A 17,483-nucleotide genomic window follows, 5' to 3' on the forward strand; every position below is an offset into this window, starting at 1 on the left:
GGTGACCACCAACCCTCGGCGCTTGGACAACGGCCCGCCGGCGCAGCGGCAAAAACCCTGCGCCGTATCAAACGCAAGTAGCGTCGTCACGGCAGCACGTCAAGACAAAACGCCCCCCCCCCCCCACCCTCTCGTCGTCACGAGCCGTCCGCGTGCTGCAAGAAAGCAATCACAGCAAACATCGCAGGGTCAACCGGCGGTGGAGGCGGCGGTGGGTGGCTAGAGCCGAACAAGGTTGGCTCTGCCCTCCGCACCCCTTCAAACAGATTCGCCGGCCCGAGCACCAACCGCGAGCGGGAGGAGCCACACGCGGCAAAATGTCTCGGGGCCGGCGAGAGAGAGAGCGAGCGCGCGTTCACCCCCGCTGGCTGCCGCTCCGCCACAGTCGGTGAAGCCGTGCCATATAATTTATTCAGACGATTAACGTCCAGTAACGTACGTACAAACGTACATATACTGAACGTCTTTCGCACTGTATGTAGCGAACTGTGCTAATCGGAGGTGCGGGGGAAGGACAATAAAATAAGCTCACCCGCCAATTATTTGCGTGGAATATATATATACACGTGGCAATAGTTCCTGGGCAAACAAGCCTAACAGCAAAAGATTTAGGAAGAATATTTTGCATTTATAGGGAACTTGAAGGCCCCGGCAAACTCAAAGTGATGTTTTCATCACATCTCAAGCCACCGGAAGCTGTCCCTGTGCGTTTTAATACTTCCCGCTCCACCGACGCTGCACATGAAGCACAGGGAACACGTTTTAGTAGGAGCAAAGCGGGCTTCGTTAATACCGCAAACGCGTAAGGTCGCACGGTTGTGTCACGGGTAAAGGCTTTTGTAAAAAAAAAAAATCTCGGCTGAGGTGCACGAGAAAAATGTCCATTTACGCGACTGAAAGATCACGGAATAATGTTGAGTGGGTTGGGCTGGAAGTGTGAAATTTCCTACAAAAATGTAACAATCGTTTTATACATTTTTTTACTGATACCAAGTGTCAGATTTAAGTCATTTTTATTCGTAGTTGTTTCTCGGATTAGCGTAATCAATCGTAATATTGGGCTGATAAATTTGAATAAATTCAGCTGGAATCGGAATTCTATCCGAGTCCGTCGAAACCAATCAAAAGGCCGGGAAAGCCTGCCCATGACGGTCGGCACATTCGAAAGAAATCGCAGGAAGCAAACCCTATCCAACGCATTTCTACGACCCCCCTGACAACACCGCGGCCTTATGACTTGTGTGACAACGCAGCAAACACAGGGAGTGAGGGAGGGAGGGATGCACGCAGGGAAACAAAGTTTGGGATCTGTGTGGTGGGGGTCATAATGGCCAGGAAGGGCGCAGGAGGACTGGTCCATGCCAAATAAACCGAACATGCTGCTTTGGTTGGAGAACAAAACCATGCTCTTGTCTTGTATTTTATTCCTTTTTTTGGAAGAAATTTGTCAATTTCCAAAAAAGGTGGGGTGGGGGGTTGTTTCTCAAACCTTTAACGTCGGCTTCATCTTTTACAGGAAGATGTGGCCCACCATCAAAATTAGGAGGCCTTGTCTCGTGCGCGTCGCCCAGGCCGGCGGTGTGTGCGTTCCCCCCATGCCCAGCTGTCCGACGCGAGTCTGAAACCCCGTTAATAATGACGATCAACTGACTAACGAGCGCCATTGTCCGCGCTGTACTCGCTGCGTAGTGCTGACGAATGCTACTCGGGGGGGGAGTGGAGGGTAGGGCCGATGTTACGATGTGATTTTACCCAATTAAATTATATGCCGTGGTAATCATTTTTTTAGGATCGTGACACCAGCACACAGTGGCCTATTCCTCTCATCTCACGCTACTCCGCTTTCCCAATCTCCTCTCTCTCCTAACTCTCTTCCCCCCTCGTCTCACTCTACTCCCCTCTCACACTCTCCTACCTCTCTCGTCCCACTCTACTCCCCTCTCACACTCTCCTACCTCTCTCCCCCCTCATCTCACTCTACTCCCCTCTCACACTCTCCTACCTCTCTCCTCTCTCGTCCCACTCTGCTCCCCTCCACGCACGCTCACGAAGCTCCCAGTCGACCTTCGCTCAGTGGGAGGCCGCTCGTTCTATTCTGGTGCCCCCCGTGGTCTGCGACTCCCTGCCACTGTTCAATTTCAGGCTCCCCTCCTCTGCACGTGACTGACCGTCTCACTCTCTCTCTCTTTCTCTCTATAAAACAAATGTGCCCACTGTTGTTGCACAGAATCACGGCGACGTCGTGTCGACGCGGCGATGTGCCCCGACCTTGGAAACGAAGCGTTTTTTTCCCCCTACTCGCGAAAACTTGTCGGACGGCGCTAGGAACCACACACACCGCACCGCCCGCGGCCTCCGCATTACCACGAGACAAACCCTCCACGGAGGTCCCCCGCCGCTGGCCCGGCCGCATCTTCCTCTAAGAGAGAACTCCGCAGCCCGCGGTGCACATCCCAAACTCTGCTACGTACATAATCCTCCTTGGACGCCTTGTCCACGATCACCTCGGGCAGCAGGTATCCCAACGTCGGTGACCTCCCGTCCGGCTTGCCGCCTCCCTCCATGAGCGACACCACGCCATTGCAGTCGACCGAGCTGTGGTGCTCGATGGCGCGCCCGCCGTTGGTGGCGAGCGGCGCGGCCAGCAGTGCGTTGGGGCGCCCCGCGGCGCTGTGCGCGCTGCTGCGCCGCTCGGCGAGGTGCGGGAAGAAGAGGGAGCCGCGGCGGCTGCCCGCCTGGCTGTGCAGCTCCGACTGCTCGTCATCGGCGAAGTCATTCTCGGAGCCGCGGTCGCGCGCCCGGAAGCGGAAGCTGAAGACGCTGCCGCGGCTGCTGCGCCGGTGCGACGGCGTGAAGGGCGAACCGCGCCCGATGCTCAGCAGCGACTGCGTAAAGCGAAAAAAGCGCACGGGACGGCAATCGGCGCCACTTGACGCCTCGAGCGTTTAAGCCCCCCCCCCACCCCTCCCGTGGTCTTTTGTCAACCGTCGGCCGGCCAGAAGGCGAGGGAAAAAAATCCCTGACCAAAGATGCGTCACGCGATTGAAGAGACGACGACTTATAGCGATAGACGGCGCGCGAGCGCTTAGTATGTCGACAGTGTTATTGCAGGGCAACTGCCTCCAACAGCCCGCTAGCGCGTCCTTCACGAGCCTCCTCCTCCTCCACGGAGGTCGATCTTGACACCGCCAGTAGCGGTCATCGGCAAGTCCATTGCTCACGCAACAACAGCTGCCATTCGTCACTAAGTGGCGGTGACGTCACCATGGCACTTGTGCCAGGCTACGTGCCCACACAAGGATGTATAGCCTTAATAGACTCTCGGAGCATGTGCTGTTAGCGAGCACATGCTCCTAGAGGCCGGCACGACGCACGAGGACGTGGGGTGGTCAGAACCACGCACGGCCGCCTTTGTCTCTCCAGTGGTGATACTTACACACCGTACCAGGTACACATTTGAGGCTGGGTCAACCTTGGAAAGGCCTAGAACCTGTTCAGATAGCCATCACTGGTTTCGGCCATGAATGGGAATCGAACTCGCATCGCCGGTTTCGTAGCGTAGTAAGCTAATCGTTCCCCTTTCCAAAGACAAAGATCCCCGTATAGACCTAACAGACTGTTGGGGGCAAGTGCTGTTAGCGAGCAGCACCTATGAAAGTGCTCGCTAACAGTGACACACACACACAACACACACAGTGCATGCAAACCATTACACTACCGCTCCCCACGCTGACACACACTACACACACACAACACACATACACTATACACACACACACTACACCCATACTACACCCACACAGACAACACACACAGACAACACACACAGACACACACACTACACACACACAGAGACACACACAGACACACACACACAGACACACAGACAACACACACACACTACACACACAGACAACACACACACTACACACACAGACAACACACACACTACACACACACAGACAACACACACACCACACACTACACACACACACTACACACACACAACATACACTACACACATACACTACACACACACAAAGACAACACACACACCACACACACCACACACACAACACACACACAACACACACAACACACACACAGACAACACACACACGCTACACACACACACTACACATACACTACACACACAAAGACAACACACACACCACACACACCACACACACACACACACTACACACACACTACACACACAAAGACAACACACACACCACACACACACACACTACACACACACTACACACACAAAGACAACACACACACCACACACACCACACACACACACTACACACACTACACACACAACACACACACAGACAACACACAGACAACACACACACGCGCGCGCGCGCGCCACCCACCCCGTGTGACGCGGACCCCTTCTTCTTGAACAGGAGGCGGTTCTCGTGCAGCAGGTTCTCCTGGTTGCGCTTGATGCTGTCCTCCGACTCGGACTTGTGCAGCTTCTCCAGGTCGCCCTTCTCGGAGCCGTCGAGGAGGCCGCCCTCCGTCTGCCGCCGCTTGCGTCGCCGGTTGCGCCGCTCCTTGGCGCTCTTGGAGCTGAGCCGAGACATCTCGGAGGAGCTGCGTGACACCGTCCCCTCGCCGGCGATGCATGGCACACTGCCGGCCGCGGCCGCCGCCAGATCATGGGCCTGCGCCGGCGCGAAGACAAAGGTCCCCCGTGTAGCCTTAACAGACCGTCGGGGCAAGTGCTGCTCACAAGTAGCACCTACGAAGGCCAGCAGTCGGGGGTGGGTGGCCGGTACCACCACGCCCGGCCGCCCTTTGTCTCCCGAGTGGCGATGTTTACTGCACGCCGTTCAAGGCACTTATTTAAGTCTGAGTCGAGATAGGGGAGACCCGGGACCGGTTTGTGCAATCGTCACAAGTGTTGGTGGCTGTGAGCGGGAATGGAACTCGGATCGCAGCAGCAGCAGCAGCTGCTGATGCACAAACGAGAAATTAAAAACTCTCGGGGCAGCGTGCGGAGACGGTGGTGACCACCCAGAACAGAACCATGGGATGCATAACGCGGACTCAGTGCCCCATCATCATCATCACAGCAGCGATGATTCACCACTCCGCTATTCTTGACTTGTGCAATCACCTGGTTCATCAACCACCTCGATGTTAAATTACAGCTGTTCCTCGACAACATCAACAGAACCGGTTATATGGGGGGAGAGGAAGAAAAAGAGGAGGAAGAAGCAGCAGCAGCAGAGGAATAAGCAGAGGAAGAAGCGAGTATGTATGACTGGTCATCGCAATCCTGACCGGGCCGTTTAACTTCCCCGTTGCACAACCGCTGGCTCGGCGGTGGACAAAGCGGCGGTGTGCACCCCCCCTCCCCCCATCACCTGCTGCTGCTGCTCCTCCTGCTGCCGGTGTAGGTTCTCGAGCATCTGCTGGAAATCGCGCTCCTTCTGCTCGGCCTCCTCCAGCGTCGCCTGGTTCTGCTCCTCGTAGGCCATGGCGACGACGGCGAGGATGAGGTTGACGAGGTAGAACGAGCCCAGGAAGATCACGAGCACGAAGAAGATCATGTAGGTCTTGCCTGCGGCGCGCAGCGTCTACCACATGGCCAGGGGAGACACCGCTCGCATTGGTCGGCGAGCGGTTGTAATCGTAACCATAGCCACGTCCTTTCTCGCAATCTATGGGCTGTGTTAGTCTCCGGGCAATGTTAGTCTATGGGCTGTGTTAGTCTATGGGCTGTGTTAGTCTATGGGAAATGTTAGTCAATGGGCAATTTTAGTTTAAACGATAACAACTAGCGCCTCCGGTAAAAATGCTCGCACGCCATGTGGCGATTATGTCACGTTCAACGGTATCGATCGGGTGGCGGAGGGCCCCACGACACAAATCTAGCCGGATCATTGGGTACGGCAGCGGCCTAACCCCGAGAATCGCCTCTGAAGTTTGCCTTTAGCGATTGACATTCATTTATTTGAGCTGAACATCGACCGCATTGTGCCGCCCCCACTCCCTAGATGTTGTATGCGCTGCGCCGTAGCTCACCAGCTGGTAGAGGTTCTCCCAGAAGTCCTGCGTCATGAGGCGGAAGAGAGACAGAAAGGCCCAGCTGAAGGTGTCGAAGCTCGTGTAGCCGTAGTTGGGGTTCCTCCCGGCCTTCATGCACGTGAAGGTTTCCGGGCACGTCCTGTGCACACCGCACGCCGCCACCATCACTGCCACTGACGTCTCCGCAGGCCGGCGCCCCCAGCGCCCCGTTAGTCAACCGGTGCGACTTTCCCCTCTCCAGCCCCACGGCTCTGAACGGACGTTTTGAATATCGGTGGCTTGTTTGGTTTGGAGGGCATCTATTTATCTTTATATAGATTTCTACGGCGCCGTATGCTGAGGTGCTTTACAACAACCATAACATTGTATGCGAGATGACAGTGGTTGAGATAAAGAGTAAGGTTGTTATTAAGAGTGTTGGTGTAGCTGTGGTGACAGTAAGGAGGATAAGTGGGACTAGTTAAGAAGAGGTAGGGGTAGTGATAGGGGTAGTGATAGGGGTAGTGATAGGGGTAGTGATAGAGGTAGTGATATGGGTAGTGATAGGGGTATAAATAGTGGTAGGGGTAGTGATAGGGGTAGTGATAGAGGTAGTGATATGGGTAGTGATAGGGGTATAAATAGTGGTAGGGGTAGTGATAGGGGTAGTGACAGGGGTAGTGATATGGGTATAAATAGTGGTAGGGGCCAGTGATAGGGGTAGTGATAGGGGTAGTGGTATAAATAGTGATAGGGGAAGTGATAGGGGTAGTGGTATAAATAGGGGTAGGGGTAGTGATAGGGGTAGTGGTATAAATAGTGATAGGGTAGTGATAGGGGTAGTGATAGGGGTAGTGATAGGGGTAGTGATATGGGTAATGATAGGGGTATAAATAGTGGTAGGGGCCAGTGATAGGGGTAGTGATAGAGGTAGTGGTATAAATAGTGATAGGGTAGTGATAGGGGTAGTGGTATAAATAGGGGTAGGGGTAGTGATAGGGGTAGTGGTATAAATAGTGATAGGGTAGTGATAGGGGTAGTGATAGGGGTAGTGATAGGGGTAGTGATAGGGGTAGTGATAGTGATAGGGGTAGTGATAGTGATAGGGGTAGTGATAGGGGTAGTGATAGGGGTAGTGATAGGGGTAGTGATAGGGGTAGTGATAGTGGTAGTGATAGGGGTAGTGATAGTGATAGGGGTAGTGATAGGGGTAGTGATAGGGGTAGTGATAGGGGTAGTGATAGTGATAGGGGTAGTGATAGTGGTAGTGATAGGGGTAGTGATAGTGATAGGGGTAGTGATAGGGGTAGTGATAGGGGTAGTGATAGTGATAGGGGTAGTGATAGTGATAGGGGTAGTGATAGGGGTAGTGATAGTGATAGGGGTAGTGATAGGGGTAGTGATAAGGGTAGTGATAGGGGTAGTGATAGGGGTAGTGATAGTGGTAGTGATAGGGGTAGTGATAGTGATAGGGGTAGTGGTAGGGGTAGTGATAGGCCCTCGAGCGTCTGTGTTTCCTCCTCCTGGCACCTCCGAGTTGTCCCCTCTCCGTCTCTCTTCGTGGACTCGCAACGCGTCACAAGTCCACGTTGATACCTCGACCCCGGAGAAACCCCCCGTGCCTTCAGCTAACACCGCCACCGCGGTGCCCTTATTTGAGCCCGCTCCCCCGAACCCGCCACCTTCGCCCCCCCCTGCCCCCAAACACCAATAAACCATCGAATCGCGATGATGGCTGGCCACGGGGACGAGGATGTGCGGTTCGTGGTGAGAGCTTTTTGGCGAAGGGGGCACGGTGGCATCGTACCCCGCGTCGCTGCCGTTGCCGCACAGCAGGGCGTCGAGCGCTCCCTCCACGAAGTACTGGTTCACTGTGGAAAGCGAACGACAAACAGTGTCAGGCGTGGCGAGGTGGCGGCGGCCACGAAAACAAAACCGCCGTTGATCCCGGTGACGCCCCTCGTCAGATCCACAGCTGGATGAAGATATTTCTGTACTACAACTACCCATCTCCCCACGACCTCTCCCCCTGCCACCCTCTCCTCCTCCCACAACCCCTCCCACACCCCACCCTCTTCTCCCCCCACCACCCCACCAGGTTTTATCCTAAACCCTGCGTCATCACGAGATGGAGGATCCATTCAGATCTCGCGCAGAGCAGCACGACGCAGTGTTAGAGAACGGCCTACGGAACCGGATATCACAGAGCTACCGTTGAGATCCCTTCTTTAAGTGAGGGTAGCACTGTCCCACTCGCTCTGCATATGAGACGGGGGGTAGAGGCTCATCGCATGACAGTCAAACCGATATTTTAATTCTCAGATCTGGAATTTTGAGAAATTAAGCACAGAACCAAATTTCACATTATAAGGTCGCACTCATTACACACAATCCTCATAGCAGCAGCTTTTGGCTAACCATCGAACAAAGAAAGTCACCGCATCGCACACTTTCGGACGCGCTTCTGCGGCCGTGTGGAACGCTCTTCCTTCTGATATTAGGAAGCCACTGGAGCAATGCACATCTAGAGTGAAAACTCATTTCTTTAGAAATGCTTTTTGGGTTAAGTTTGTTGTCCTTCCCTCACACCTCCGATTAGCACGGTTGGTTACATACTGTGCAAAAGAAGTTTAACATATGTACATACAATATGTTCAGGATTTGTTGTTTTCTTTGGCCAGGTAACCGGGCTGAGACCATCAATTTGCCACAATCGAGAGCCCAGTGGCGCATGCCAGCACTGTGGAGGCAGCAGTGAGGGTTGGTGGATCACCGCACAACCATTGTGAAACTCCCTTCTCGTGCGCATCGAGGAGGAGGTGCTGTACCTCTGGCACACCAGTAGGAGGTGGTACAGCAAAGTGGACTAATCACCATCTGTCTCCATCTGTACAGGGATCGAGTATTGCCCCCTCGAGCAAGGTGTGGGTTTTATAAAAACCCTAAAGAAGAGCCATATAACTCAGTGTGGCTCTCCTGGACAGATAGATAAATCAGAAAATTATAAATAAATATTAGAATTATAATAATAACCTCTATTTTATAAAGCACCTTGCATATAGAGCAGTGTTCTTCGTTACAAGGCCCCACGGGCCACTGGTGACCTCTGGTGGCCTTTAGTGCGGCCCCTGACGTGTGGCCCCACGATAACACACGAGTGAAAACACCCCCCCCCCCCCCATCATCATTGTGCTGCTGTCAAACCCCCAATGGTTTAAAATGTGTGGCCATCCCCCATACTGATGATCTCTTATTGGCAAAAGTGCCCCCCCCTCTGAAAATTAGTGAAGAAGGCCTGTCTATAGTCAGTGGCAGCCCCCCATAGCCGGAAGAGGCGGCACACGTCCTCACTGTCATTGCTGATGTACTCGTCGAAGTTCGACCACACGGAGAAGTTCTCGGCGTTGATGGAGCCGTTGCCAGACTCTGTCCCGTTGATGACGATGCCATAGGGCACCGGCCAGCGGATACACTTGTGCCGCAGGTTCCCCATGAAGAGCTGCAGGCCGATGAGGGCGAACACGCTCAGGCAGAAGACGGTGAGGATCATTACGTCCGACAGCTTCTTCACCGACTGGATCAGCGCCCCCACGATGGTCTTGAGGCCTACGAGGGGAGGGGGGTGGGGAGTTGTGGTTTCATCGTTTGTGCGGATGAGATTTAGGGTGGATCATGAACTTCATGGAAGATCAAACCCGGGGATCTTATGCGTTGGGTCTTTCACAAGGTGGTGTTTACGAGTTCTTTTAAACTCCATTCAGTTCTCCAAGCTTCATCAATGACACTGCAAAGGAATGCACAGTGTGTCATTTTTCAATTGGGATTATACACACACACATCAGCCATCATATGCCTCCCCTAATGACAGAGTAATGCCCCAGGTCACTCTTGCAGATGAGACTCTATCCTGGTCTTGTGTACTCACCTAGCTAAACAACATAAAACTTGGATGCTTGAATCGTTATTCTCATCTTACCTGGGATGACGGAGATGGTCTTCAGCGCTCTCAGCACCCGGAATGTTCTGAGTGCAGATACGTTCCCCAGATCCACAAACTCCGTGACGTACCTGCACGGTCGCACGCAAACGTACAAACGATCGGTCCGTGCCCGAGAACGTATTTCAATCGCTTGTGACTACTTTGCCCACACCTGAGCGAGTAGTTGTGAGGCGAGGGGGTAGCGTCTCGGCATGACTAGCGTCTGGCCCCGCCGCCCCCTTTACATGTTAGCTCCACCGACCACTCACCCCCGCCCACATCAGGTTTGTAACGACCAATCATTGTTATAGGCAATCAAATGGAGAATTGAAGACACAAGCCACAGCACGACTGTGGCCATGCAACATAAACTATGGTCAACAAAGTAAACCACTGTAGTCTGTGCTCCTTTAACGGAGTAAAAGCAAAACTACATGAACAAACTCTCCTGAAGCCTCTCGTCGTGGCCAGCACACCTCGACACTGGCATCTAGCTCCTGAATGCATTGCTAACGTCATCATGTGCATGAACAGAATAATACAGTTGAACAAATGTCAATTTAACACGTAGAATTTCGTGACCAATATCGTTCATAACAACATTTTTTTGGGTTAGATAGTGTGAATGTAAATGTTTCGTCAACCCACCTCCACTCGACACTGCCAATTGATCGTGAGATTACTAATTAGGAGTATAGGTTACTAACATTTTTTTATCCTGAATAAATGTGTCACGTGATGGAAGTACAGTATTCTCTCGTTATTCACGAACTTGCAATGCGCGAATCACACCTGGAACTCTACATCGAAAGAGAGAAAGAAAGTGATGAGATAAAGTGATGAGAAATAAAGCGATGAGAGATTAAATGATAAGCGATAAAGTGATGTATTATGATCATTTCCACGTATTTAATAGATTCTTTACATATTCATTAAAGGCAATTCATAAAAAAAATAATGTTTTCATCGGCCAATATCATCATCCGCGAAATTTCCTATTAACGAGCATCTCCGGAACATTATTCCTCGCGAACAATGAGGGAGCTCCGTGCGCAGTCACAAATTTCCAAAGCGGATCGACGCTCCGGAGGGGATCGATACTACGGATCGGTATCCGAGCCACTGCTCAAGAGCCACCGCTCGTGCAGCCAGTTCGCAGGGACGGCCCCCGTACGAGCGATGCTGCGCGGTCACACGCTGGCCCGGGCGTGGCAAACGCCGACGGCGTAGGCGTGGGCCCGGCTATGTACAAACCGCCCGCGCGGCCGGAGGACTCACGCCATGGAGATGACCATGAAGTCAAGCCAGTTCCAGGGGTCGCGCAGGAACGTGAACCCATCGATTGCGAATCCTCGCGCGAAGATCTTGACCATCGACTCGAAGGTGTAGATCCCCGTAAACGTGTACCTGTGAAGAAACCAGCGGCAGCGGCGCTCACATTCTCGCGCTGGCGGCGAGTGCGATGCCGGGTGCGCTGAGCGGCGGTGTCATGAGCGGCGGTGTGGTACGTACTCCACCTGCTTGGACCAGGCCGGCGGATCGCTCATCGTCATAAACACGCAGTTCGTCAGGATGGTGCACATGATGATCATGCTGAACAAGGTGCAATGACCGCCATTAAGGACCACCAAACACCAGTCCTGGTGCAAACACACGGCGCCGATCGCGGCTGAACCCGCCGGTTGTTCATTACAGACGTGAGTTGGCAGCCAAAGAGTCAACGTGCGGAGGAAGTGAGGCTAATCTAGTGACCCACACACTCACACACCTACACATCAACGCGACAAACTCTGACCTTTCCACCCGCACATGGATGGCGATGGTGCAAGTCCGTTCTGTGGGCTTGTCAAACCATCATCGACTCGTACAATAAATTAGCCACATTTTTTGTTTATAAAACTATCTGGATAATGATCTTCAATAATGTGTACTGCTCCCCCATTAACAACACTTACGGATGCCTGCTCACCAACCCACTCGTTCGCTCGCCCACTCACTCCGCTTTCCCACCTGCTTGCCCGGCCACTCACTCCGCTCGCGCCCATCCGCTGGCTCACAAAGGATATGAGTGGATTAGGATCTTGATGGCGATCCTCCGCAAGATGCTGAAGGGGCTGAGCATGTAGAGCGCAGGCGTGGCGCTAAACCGGAAAATCGCCTTCCCGGAGTTGAGCACGATGAACGTCTGCACGGGGAGAGAAGGCGGGTGGGAGGGACAGGGTGAGAGCAGGGAGAGAGCCGAGGTGGGGGGGGGGGGGGAATTCCTGCGAGCTAAAGGGGCAGCAGCATTGTTAAGCAAAGCGTCGTTCCCCTGCATCCCCGACGCGAGACGACCGTTCCGCCACGCGCGCGATGCCGCTCGTGATCGTCGTCGAGTCTAGCGGAGGGGAATATATGCTCGCTTCTAATCCGCGGTGAGAAATAAATAAAATATCAACCCCCCAACAGCCCCGCCCCTACCCCCCTCCCCCTCACTCCCGACCGCCGCCACCTCCAGAATTGGTTCGCAGTTAGCGTCGCGAAATTATCGGCTCGGCGGCAGCAGCAGCAGCAACAGACGGCAACACCGCGGCCGAGCATTCGCCCCTTTCTCAGCGGCAGAGCCGCTACGGGGGCGGAGGAGTAGCTGCTACCACCGTCGCCGCGTGAATGGGGTGCAAGTGGGAAGTGTGAACGGGGAGCGCACGGGAAGCCAGCTAACCAGCTAGCCAGGCATCTAGTTAACTAGTCAAACAGCCAGCTAAACCAATGAACCAGCCAGCCAGCCAGTCTGCTAACCGGTCAGCCATTCGGCTAACCAGTCAGCCAGCCTGCTAACCATTCAGCTATCCAGCCAACCAACTAACCAGCCAGCCATCCAGCCAGACATAGGCCCCATGGCAACAGCAGCAGCAGCTGGTGGAGCCAAACCTGACGACTGTCCCTATGAGCGGACCGGGCTCACCTTCCTGTTCAGGTAGAATGGATCCAGGTCCTCCAGGGGCGTGGCGATTAATTTGGAGGGGACGTCGCCGTAGATGAGCGGCAAGGACTTGCCCACCTCCAGATCACTATTGGGCTTGGGCCCATCATCATCACGACGCGTGTCCTCCTGCGGGTAGAGGTGGTGGTGTGTTAGACGGGAGGTGGTATGTATATACCGTACATAGCCAACCGTGCTAATCGAAGGTGTGGGGGAAGGTGGTGGTTATGGTGCGTTGGAGGGAAGGTCGTGGTGTATTAGAGGGAAGGTGGTGGTAGTGATGGTGTGTTAGAGGGAGGCTGGTTGTGGTGATGGTGTTAGAGGAAAGGTAGTAGTGGTGGTGTATTCTAGGGAAGGTCGTGGTGGTGATGGTGCGTTAGAGGGAAAGTCGTGGTGGTTATGTGTTAGAGGGAAGGTCGTAGTGGTAGTGTGGGAGAGGGAACGCGATTGTGGTAGTGGTGCGTTAAAGGGAAGGTGGTGGTGATGGTGTGTTAGACGTGAGGTGGTGGTGATGGTGTGTTTCAGGGAAGGTGGTGGTGGTGGTGATGGTGTGTTAGACACGAGATGGTGGTGATGGTGTGTTAGAGGGAAGGTGGTACTGGTGATGTGTTAGAGGGAGGGTGGTGGTGGTGGTGATGGTGTGTTAGAGGAAGGTTGTGGTAGTGTGTTAAGAGGGACAGTGGTGATGGTTATGGTGTGTTAGAAGGAAGATGGTGGTGGTGTGTTAGAGCGAAGGTCGTGGTGGTGGAGATGTGAGAGGGTGAGTCACACTTGCCTTAGGAGCCTTCGCTTTCTCTTCGGTGATGCGCGCCTCCATCTCCACCAAGGTCTCCTTGGTGAAGAGGCGCAAGGAGTCCGGCCCCGGCGCAGTCATCATTTCTCTGGATGTCGCGGCCTCCGTTGACGGCGCTGCTGTTTCCCCTGCCGCTGCTGCTGTAGCCACCACCGCTCGGCAGCTCCGGGCTCTGCATTAACCCACTCTGCAGCAGACGCAACGCCGAGAGAGAGAGACAGAGAGACACGGTGGCACGTTAATAAGAACAATACTTTTTTTTTATTACGCTTGTTTAGCCAGGAAAGCCTCACTGAATCTCAAGACCTGTGGAACACACTGCCGCCTCTGTTTACTGCGCCCCCCCCCTCCGCCGTATCAATCCACCGCTGGATGAAGATGTTTTCATCATCAGCATTATCATCATATAGGATGTTTGTCATCATTATCATAATACCACTGTTGCTACCGCTGATTAAGTGAAAGATGTCTTTTTTTCTCCTACTTTGAACTCAAGGTCCAAACATCAGAATCAGAATATTTCTTTATACTGCAGGAGGAATCCGATAAGCTATAAAGCTCTTTTTCACAGATGTCCAGTAGGGGCAGGTCTGAAAGTTACAACAACAATACATAAAACATGATAGGATTGCAAAGTATAGGAAAGGTAAGCAAATCACAAAAATATACTATTTTAATTTTACCAGGTAAAGCCCACTGACATATCAGCTTCTTTCCATAAGCAACCTGACCACAATTGATGCGTTGAACGTCTGAGAGGCATGAGTGTTACCACTTGCGCCGTCACTAAAAGGAAGGAGGAAAAAATAATCGCGTTTATTGGGTGCTTAAATGCTGCCCCAGTACCTTAAATCGAAATTTCATCGCCATAATTCCAATGCTCAGCTGTGGCTTCTCTATTTTAGCCCAGTGGACCCCCTTCTTCTTTCGTACGGCGGTTGATGTAGATGCAGAGCAACAACTACAATTTAAAATGTAGGTGGTTAAACCAGATGACTACGTCAGGAGCAAGCGAAGTGTATCATGGGAGCCCCCGATGACAGCCGTCCCTGCGTGGCCGCAAGGCGAGAAAGCGCCCGGCGTACAAGCGCCCAAAATCATTGCCTGCTACCTTTGTCGCCGTTTCTCCCACGCCGATGTTAACGCAGCCACGCAAGGTGTTCCTTCATCTCTACCTCGGGCGAGGCCCAGGTTGTGTTCAGCACAGTCAACACGGGCATCCCCGTGACTGATGAGGCAAATTTCGAGGCCTCCATCCATCCAGCAGTGGATTTGACAATTGCAATCGGAAGTACACAAGTGATGCACACGCGCGCACACGCACAGCTGTTTTACTTGAAACGCTTTGTGAGCGCAGCGCTTGCATTCCTACTGCGCAAACTGTAATGTGATTTGCGTGCACGCTGTCCAAGTAATTCAATTCCGCTAAAGACTGGGGGCGATCGTGATACGTTCGGATTAATAGGCAGATGAATGGTTACGCGATATCGTTAAGTGAGTGCCAGAGGAAAACAACGCATTTCGAACAACGTGCAACGGTCACTTGTTGTCGCGAAAAAATGTATAGGCTTTACCCTTCTCAGCCAAGAATATGGGCATTAAGATGTTGATGCCTTGTGACAAAACGTGTATGAATCTATGTTAAACATATTTTGCATCGTACGTAGCCAATCATGCTAATCAGGTCTATTTTGCGTTTGAACATCTGAACACCTTCCGTATTCTCACCGGAAAGAGCAAAGCCTCCTCTATTTTTCACCATCTTGACATCGGCAAAAAAGGGTCCCGTGGATTTGTTGGTGCTTCGCCGTACGGCGGGGACCGGCGGTGACAACGGACGACCCCCGGCCTCGCGGAGAGAACTGCCAGCGTCTGAATGGCGGTGACGCCGTCTGCTGACCTCAGCACCGCGGACAGCGCACGCGGCCATTAAGCCACACGCCCGCTGGGCGGTGCAGTGGCGGGCGGTTTTACTGCAACGCAGGCCCCACGCCGCAGCTCCTGCTCCGCAGGCTCCGGGGGGAGAACCATCGAGCCAGCCACCGACCCACCCAGCCAGTCGCCCAGCTAACTTGCCAGCCGCCCAGTTAACTAGCCAGCCGCCCAGCTAACTAGCCAGCCGCCCAGCTAACTTTCCAGCCGCCCAGCTAACTAGCCAGCCGCCCAGCTAACTAGCCAGCCGCCCAGCTAACTAGCCAGCCGCCCAGCTAACTTGCCAGCCGCCCAGCTAACTAGCAAGCCGCCGACCCACCCAGCTAACCGCCCGGCTAACTAGCGAGCCACCCAGCAACTAGCTATCCAGCCATCCACCAAACTAACTAGTCAGCCAGTTAACTAGCTAGCCTGCCAACCCGTTAACTAGCTAGCCTGCCAACCAGTTAACTAGCTAGCCTGCCAACCAGTTAACTAGCTCGCCTGCCAACCAGTTAACTAGCTCGCCTGCCAACCAGTTAACTAGCTAGCCTGCCAACCCGTTAACTAGCTCGCCTGCCAATAAAGTTAACTAGCTAGCCTGCCAACCCGTTAACTAGCTCGCCTGCCAACCCGTTAACTAGCTCGCCTGCCAGCCAGGCAACCAGTTAACTAGCTCGCCTGCCAACCAGTTAACTAACTCGCCTGCTAACCAGTTAACTAGCTCGTCTGTCAACCACTGAACTAGCTAGCCTGCCAACCCGTTAACTAGCTCGCCTGCCAACCAGTTAACTAGCTAGCCTGCCAACCCGTTAACTAGCTAGCCTGCCAACCCGTTAACTAGCTAGCCTGCCAACCAGTTAACTAGCTCGCCTGCCAACCAGTTAACTAGCTAGCCTGCCAACCCGTTAACTAGCTAGCCTGCTAACCAGTTAACTAGCTCGCCTGCCAACCAGTTAACTAGCTAGCCTGCCAACCCGTTAACTAGCTCGCCTGCCAGCCAGGCAACCAGTTAACTAGCTAGCAAGCCAGCCATGCAACTAGATAGCTAAACTGGCCAGCCAGCCAGCCAAAAAACTAGCAAGCCAGGCAGCCAGCCAACTAGACAGCAAGATAGTGAGCCTCAGCCAGCCAGCTAACTTGCCAACGGGCCTACCAACTCATCCATCCATGAGTCATCGGTGGAAGTTCCACTTTCCTATGGCAGGGGCAAGTCTATTGTGGACATGCCCTGAAGTGTAATCCTTTGGTTGACCCCAAAGGGATGAAAGACTGAGTGGAACAAAGACCCCCTATATATCCATTACAGACAGTTGGAGCAAGTGCTGTTAGCAAGCACCACCTATGGAGGCGACAGCACGTGAAGGTGGGTGGCAAGCATCACGCCTGGCCGCCTTTGTATCCCTAGTGATGATGCTTACACAATGCACTGCATTGTGCTGTTCCGGATGCGCATCTGTGGCCGTCTGGAACGCTCTTCCTTCAGATATTAGGAACCCACTGGAGCTATTCACTTTAAAATCCAAATTGAAAACAAATTTCTTGAGAACTGCTTTTTGTGTTTAGTTTGTTGTCCTTCCCCCGCACCTCCAATTAGCACAGTTGGCTAAGTACGGTGCGAAAGAAGTTCAACATACAGTACGCACCGGGTACTAATTTTAGACCGAGTCAATCTCGGGTCGCTGGGTTCGTGGCGCTTGTCCCTCGTGGACACAAAATTACATATAATCTTCTTTTCAGCAACAACAGCAGCTGCTGATCTGGAACATTCACTTATGCTGACCATGTAGCCTTGGCGATGCCTCATCCAG

The 17,483-nt window shown here is 53.2% G+C and overlaps 1 protein-coding gene across 8 annotated transcripts in view; it reads right to left on the reverse strand.

Moving 5' to 3' along the window:
- LOC116954695 (sodium channel protein type 2 subunit alpha) overlaps window positions 1-17,483 on the reverse strand; it is an 89,615-nt gene that overhangs the window by 39,355 nt on the left and 32,777 nt on the right. For 7 of the 8 annotated variants that reach the window (XM_032975396.2, XM_076052574.1, XM_076052573.1 and 4 more), the window contains 12 exons: window positions 13,744-13,948; window positions 12,951-13,097; window positions 12,073-12,191; window positions 11,519-11,608; window positions 11,285-11,413; window positions 10,004-10,095; window positions 9,379-9,633; window positions 7,835-7,898; window positions 6,046-6,187; window positions 5,385-5,597; window positions 4,386-4,679; window positions 2,472-2,885 (listed from right to left, as the gene is read on the reverse strand). In XM_032975396.2, the coding sequence (XP_032831287.1) occupies window positions 2,472-2,885; window positions 4,386-4,679; window positions 5,385-5,597; window positions 6,046-6,187; window positions 7,835-7,898; window positions 9,379-9,633; window positions 10,004-10,095; window positions 11,285-11,413; window positions 11,519-11,608; window positions 12,073-12,191; window positions 12,951-13,097; window positions 13,744-13,845 (2,061 nt within the window). In that variant the 5' untranslated portion in view covers window positions 13,846-13,948. The remainder of the gene's footprint in view (window positions 1-2,471; window positions 2,886-4,385; window positions 4,680-5,384; window positions 5,598-6,045; window positions 6,188-7,834; window positions 7,899-9,378; window positions 9,634-10,003; window positions 10,096-11,284; window positions 11,414-11,518; window positions 11,609-12,072; window positions 12,192-12,950; window positions 13,098-13,743; window positions 13,949-17,483) is intronic. The other variant, XM_032975395.2, reaches the window with a different exon arrangement.

This window comes from Petromyzon marinus, chromosome 56 (genome assembly GCF_048934315.1).
Source record: "Petromyzon marinus isolate PM22_M1 ecotype Great Lakes invasive population chromosome 56, UKy_Petmar_22M1.pri1.0, whole genome shotgun sequence".
In the NCBI taxonomy this organism is placed as follows: Eukaryota; Metazoa; Chordata; class Hyperoartia; order Petromyzontiformes; family Petromyzontidae; genus Petromyzon; species Petromyzon marinus.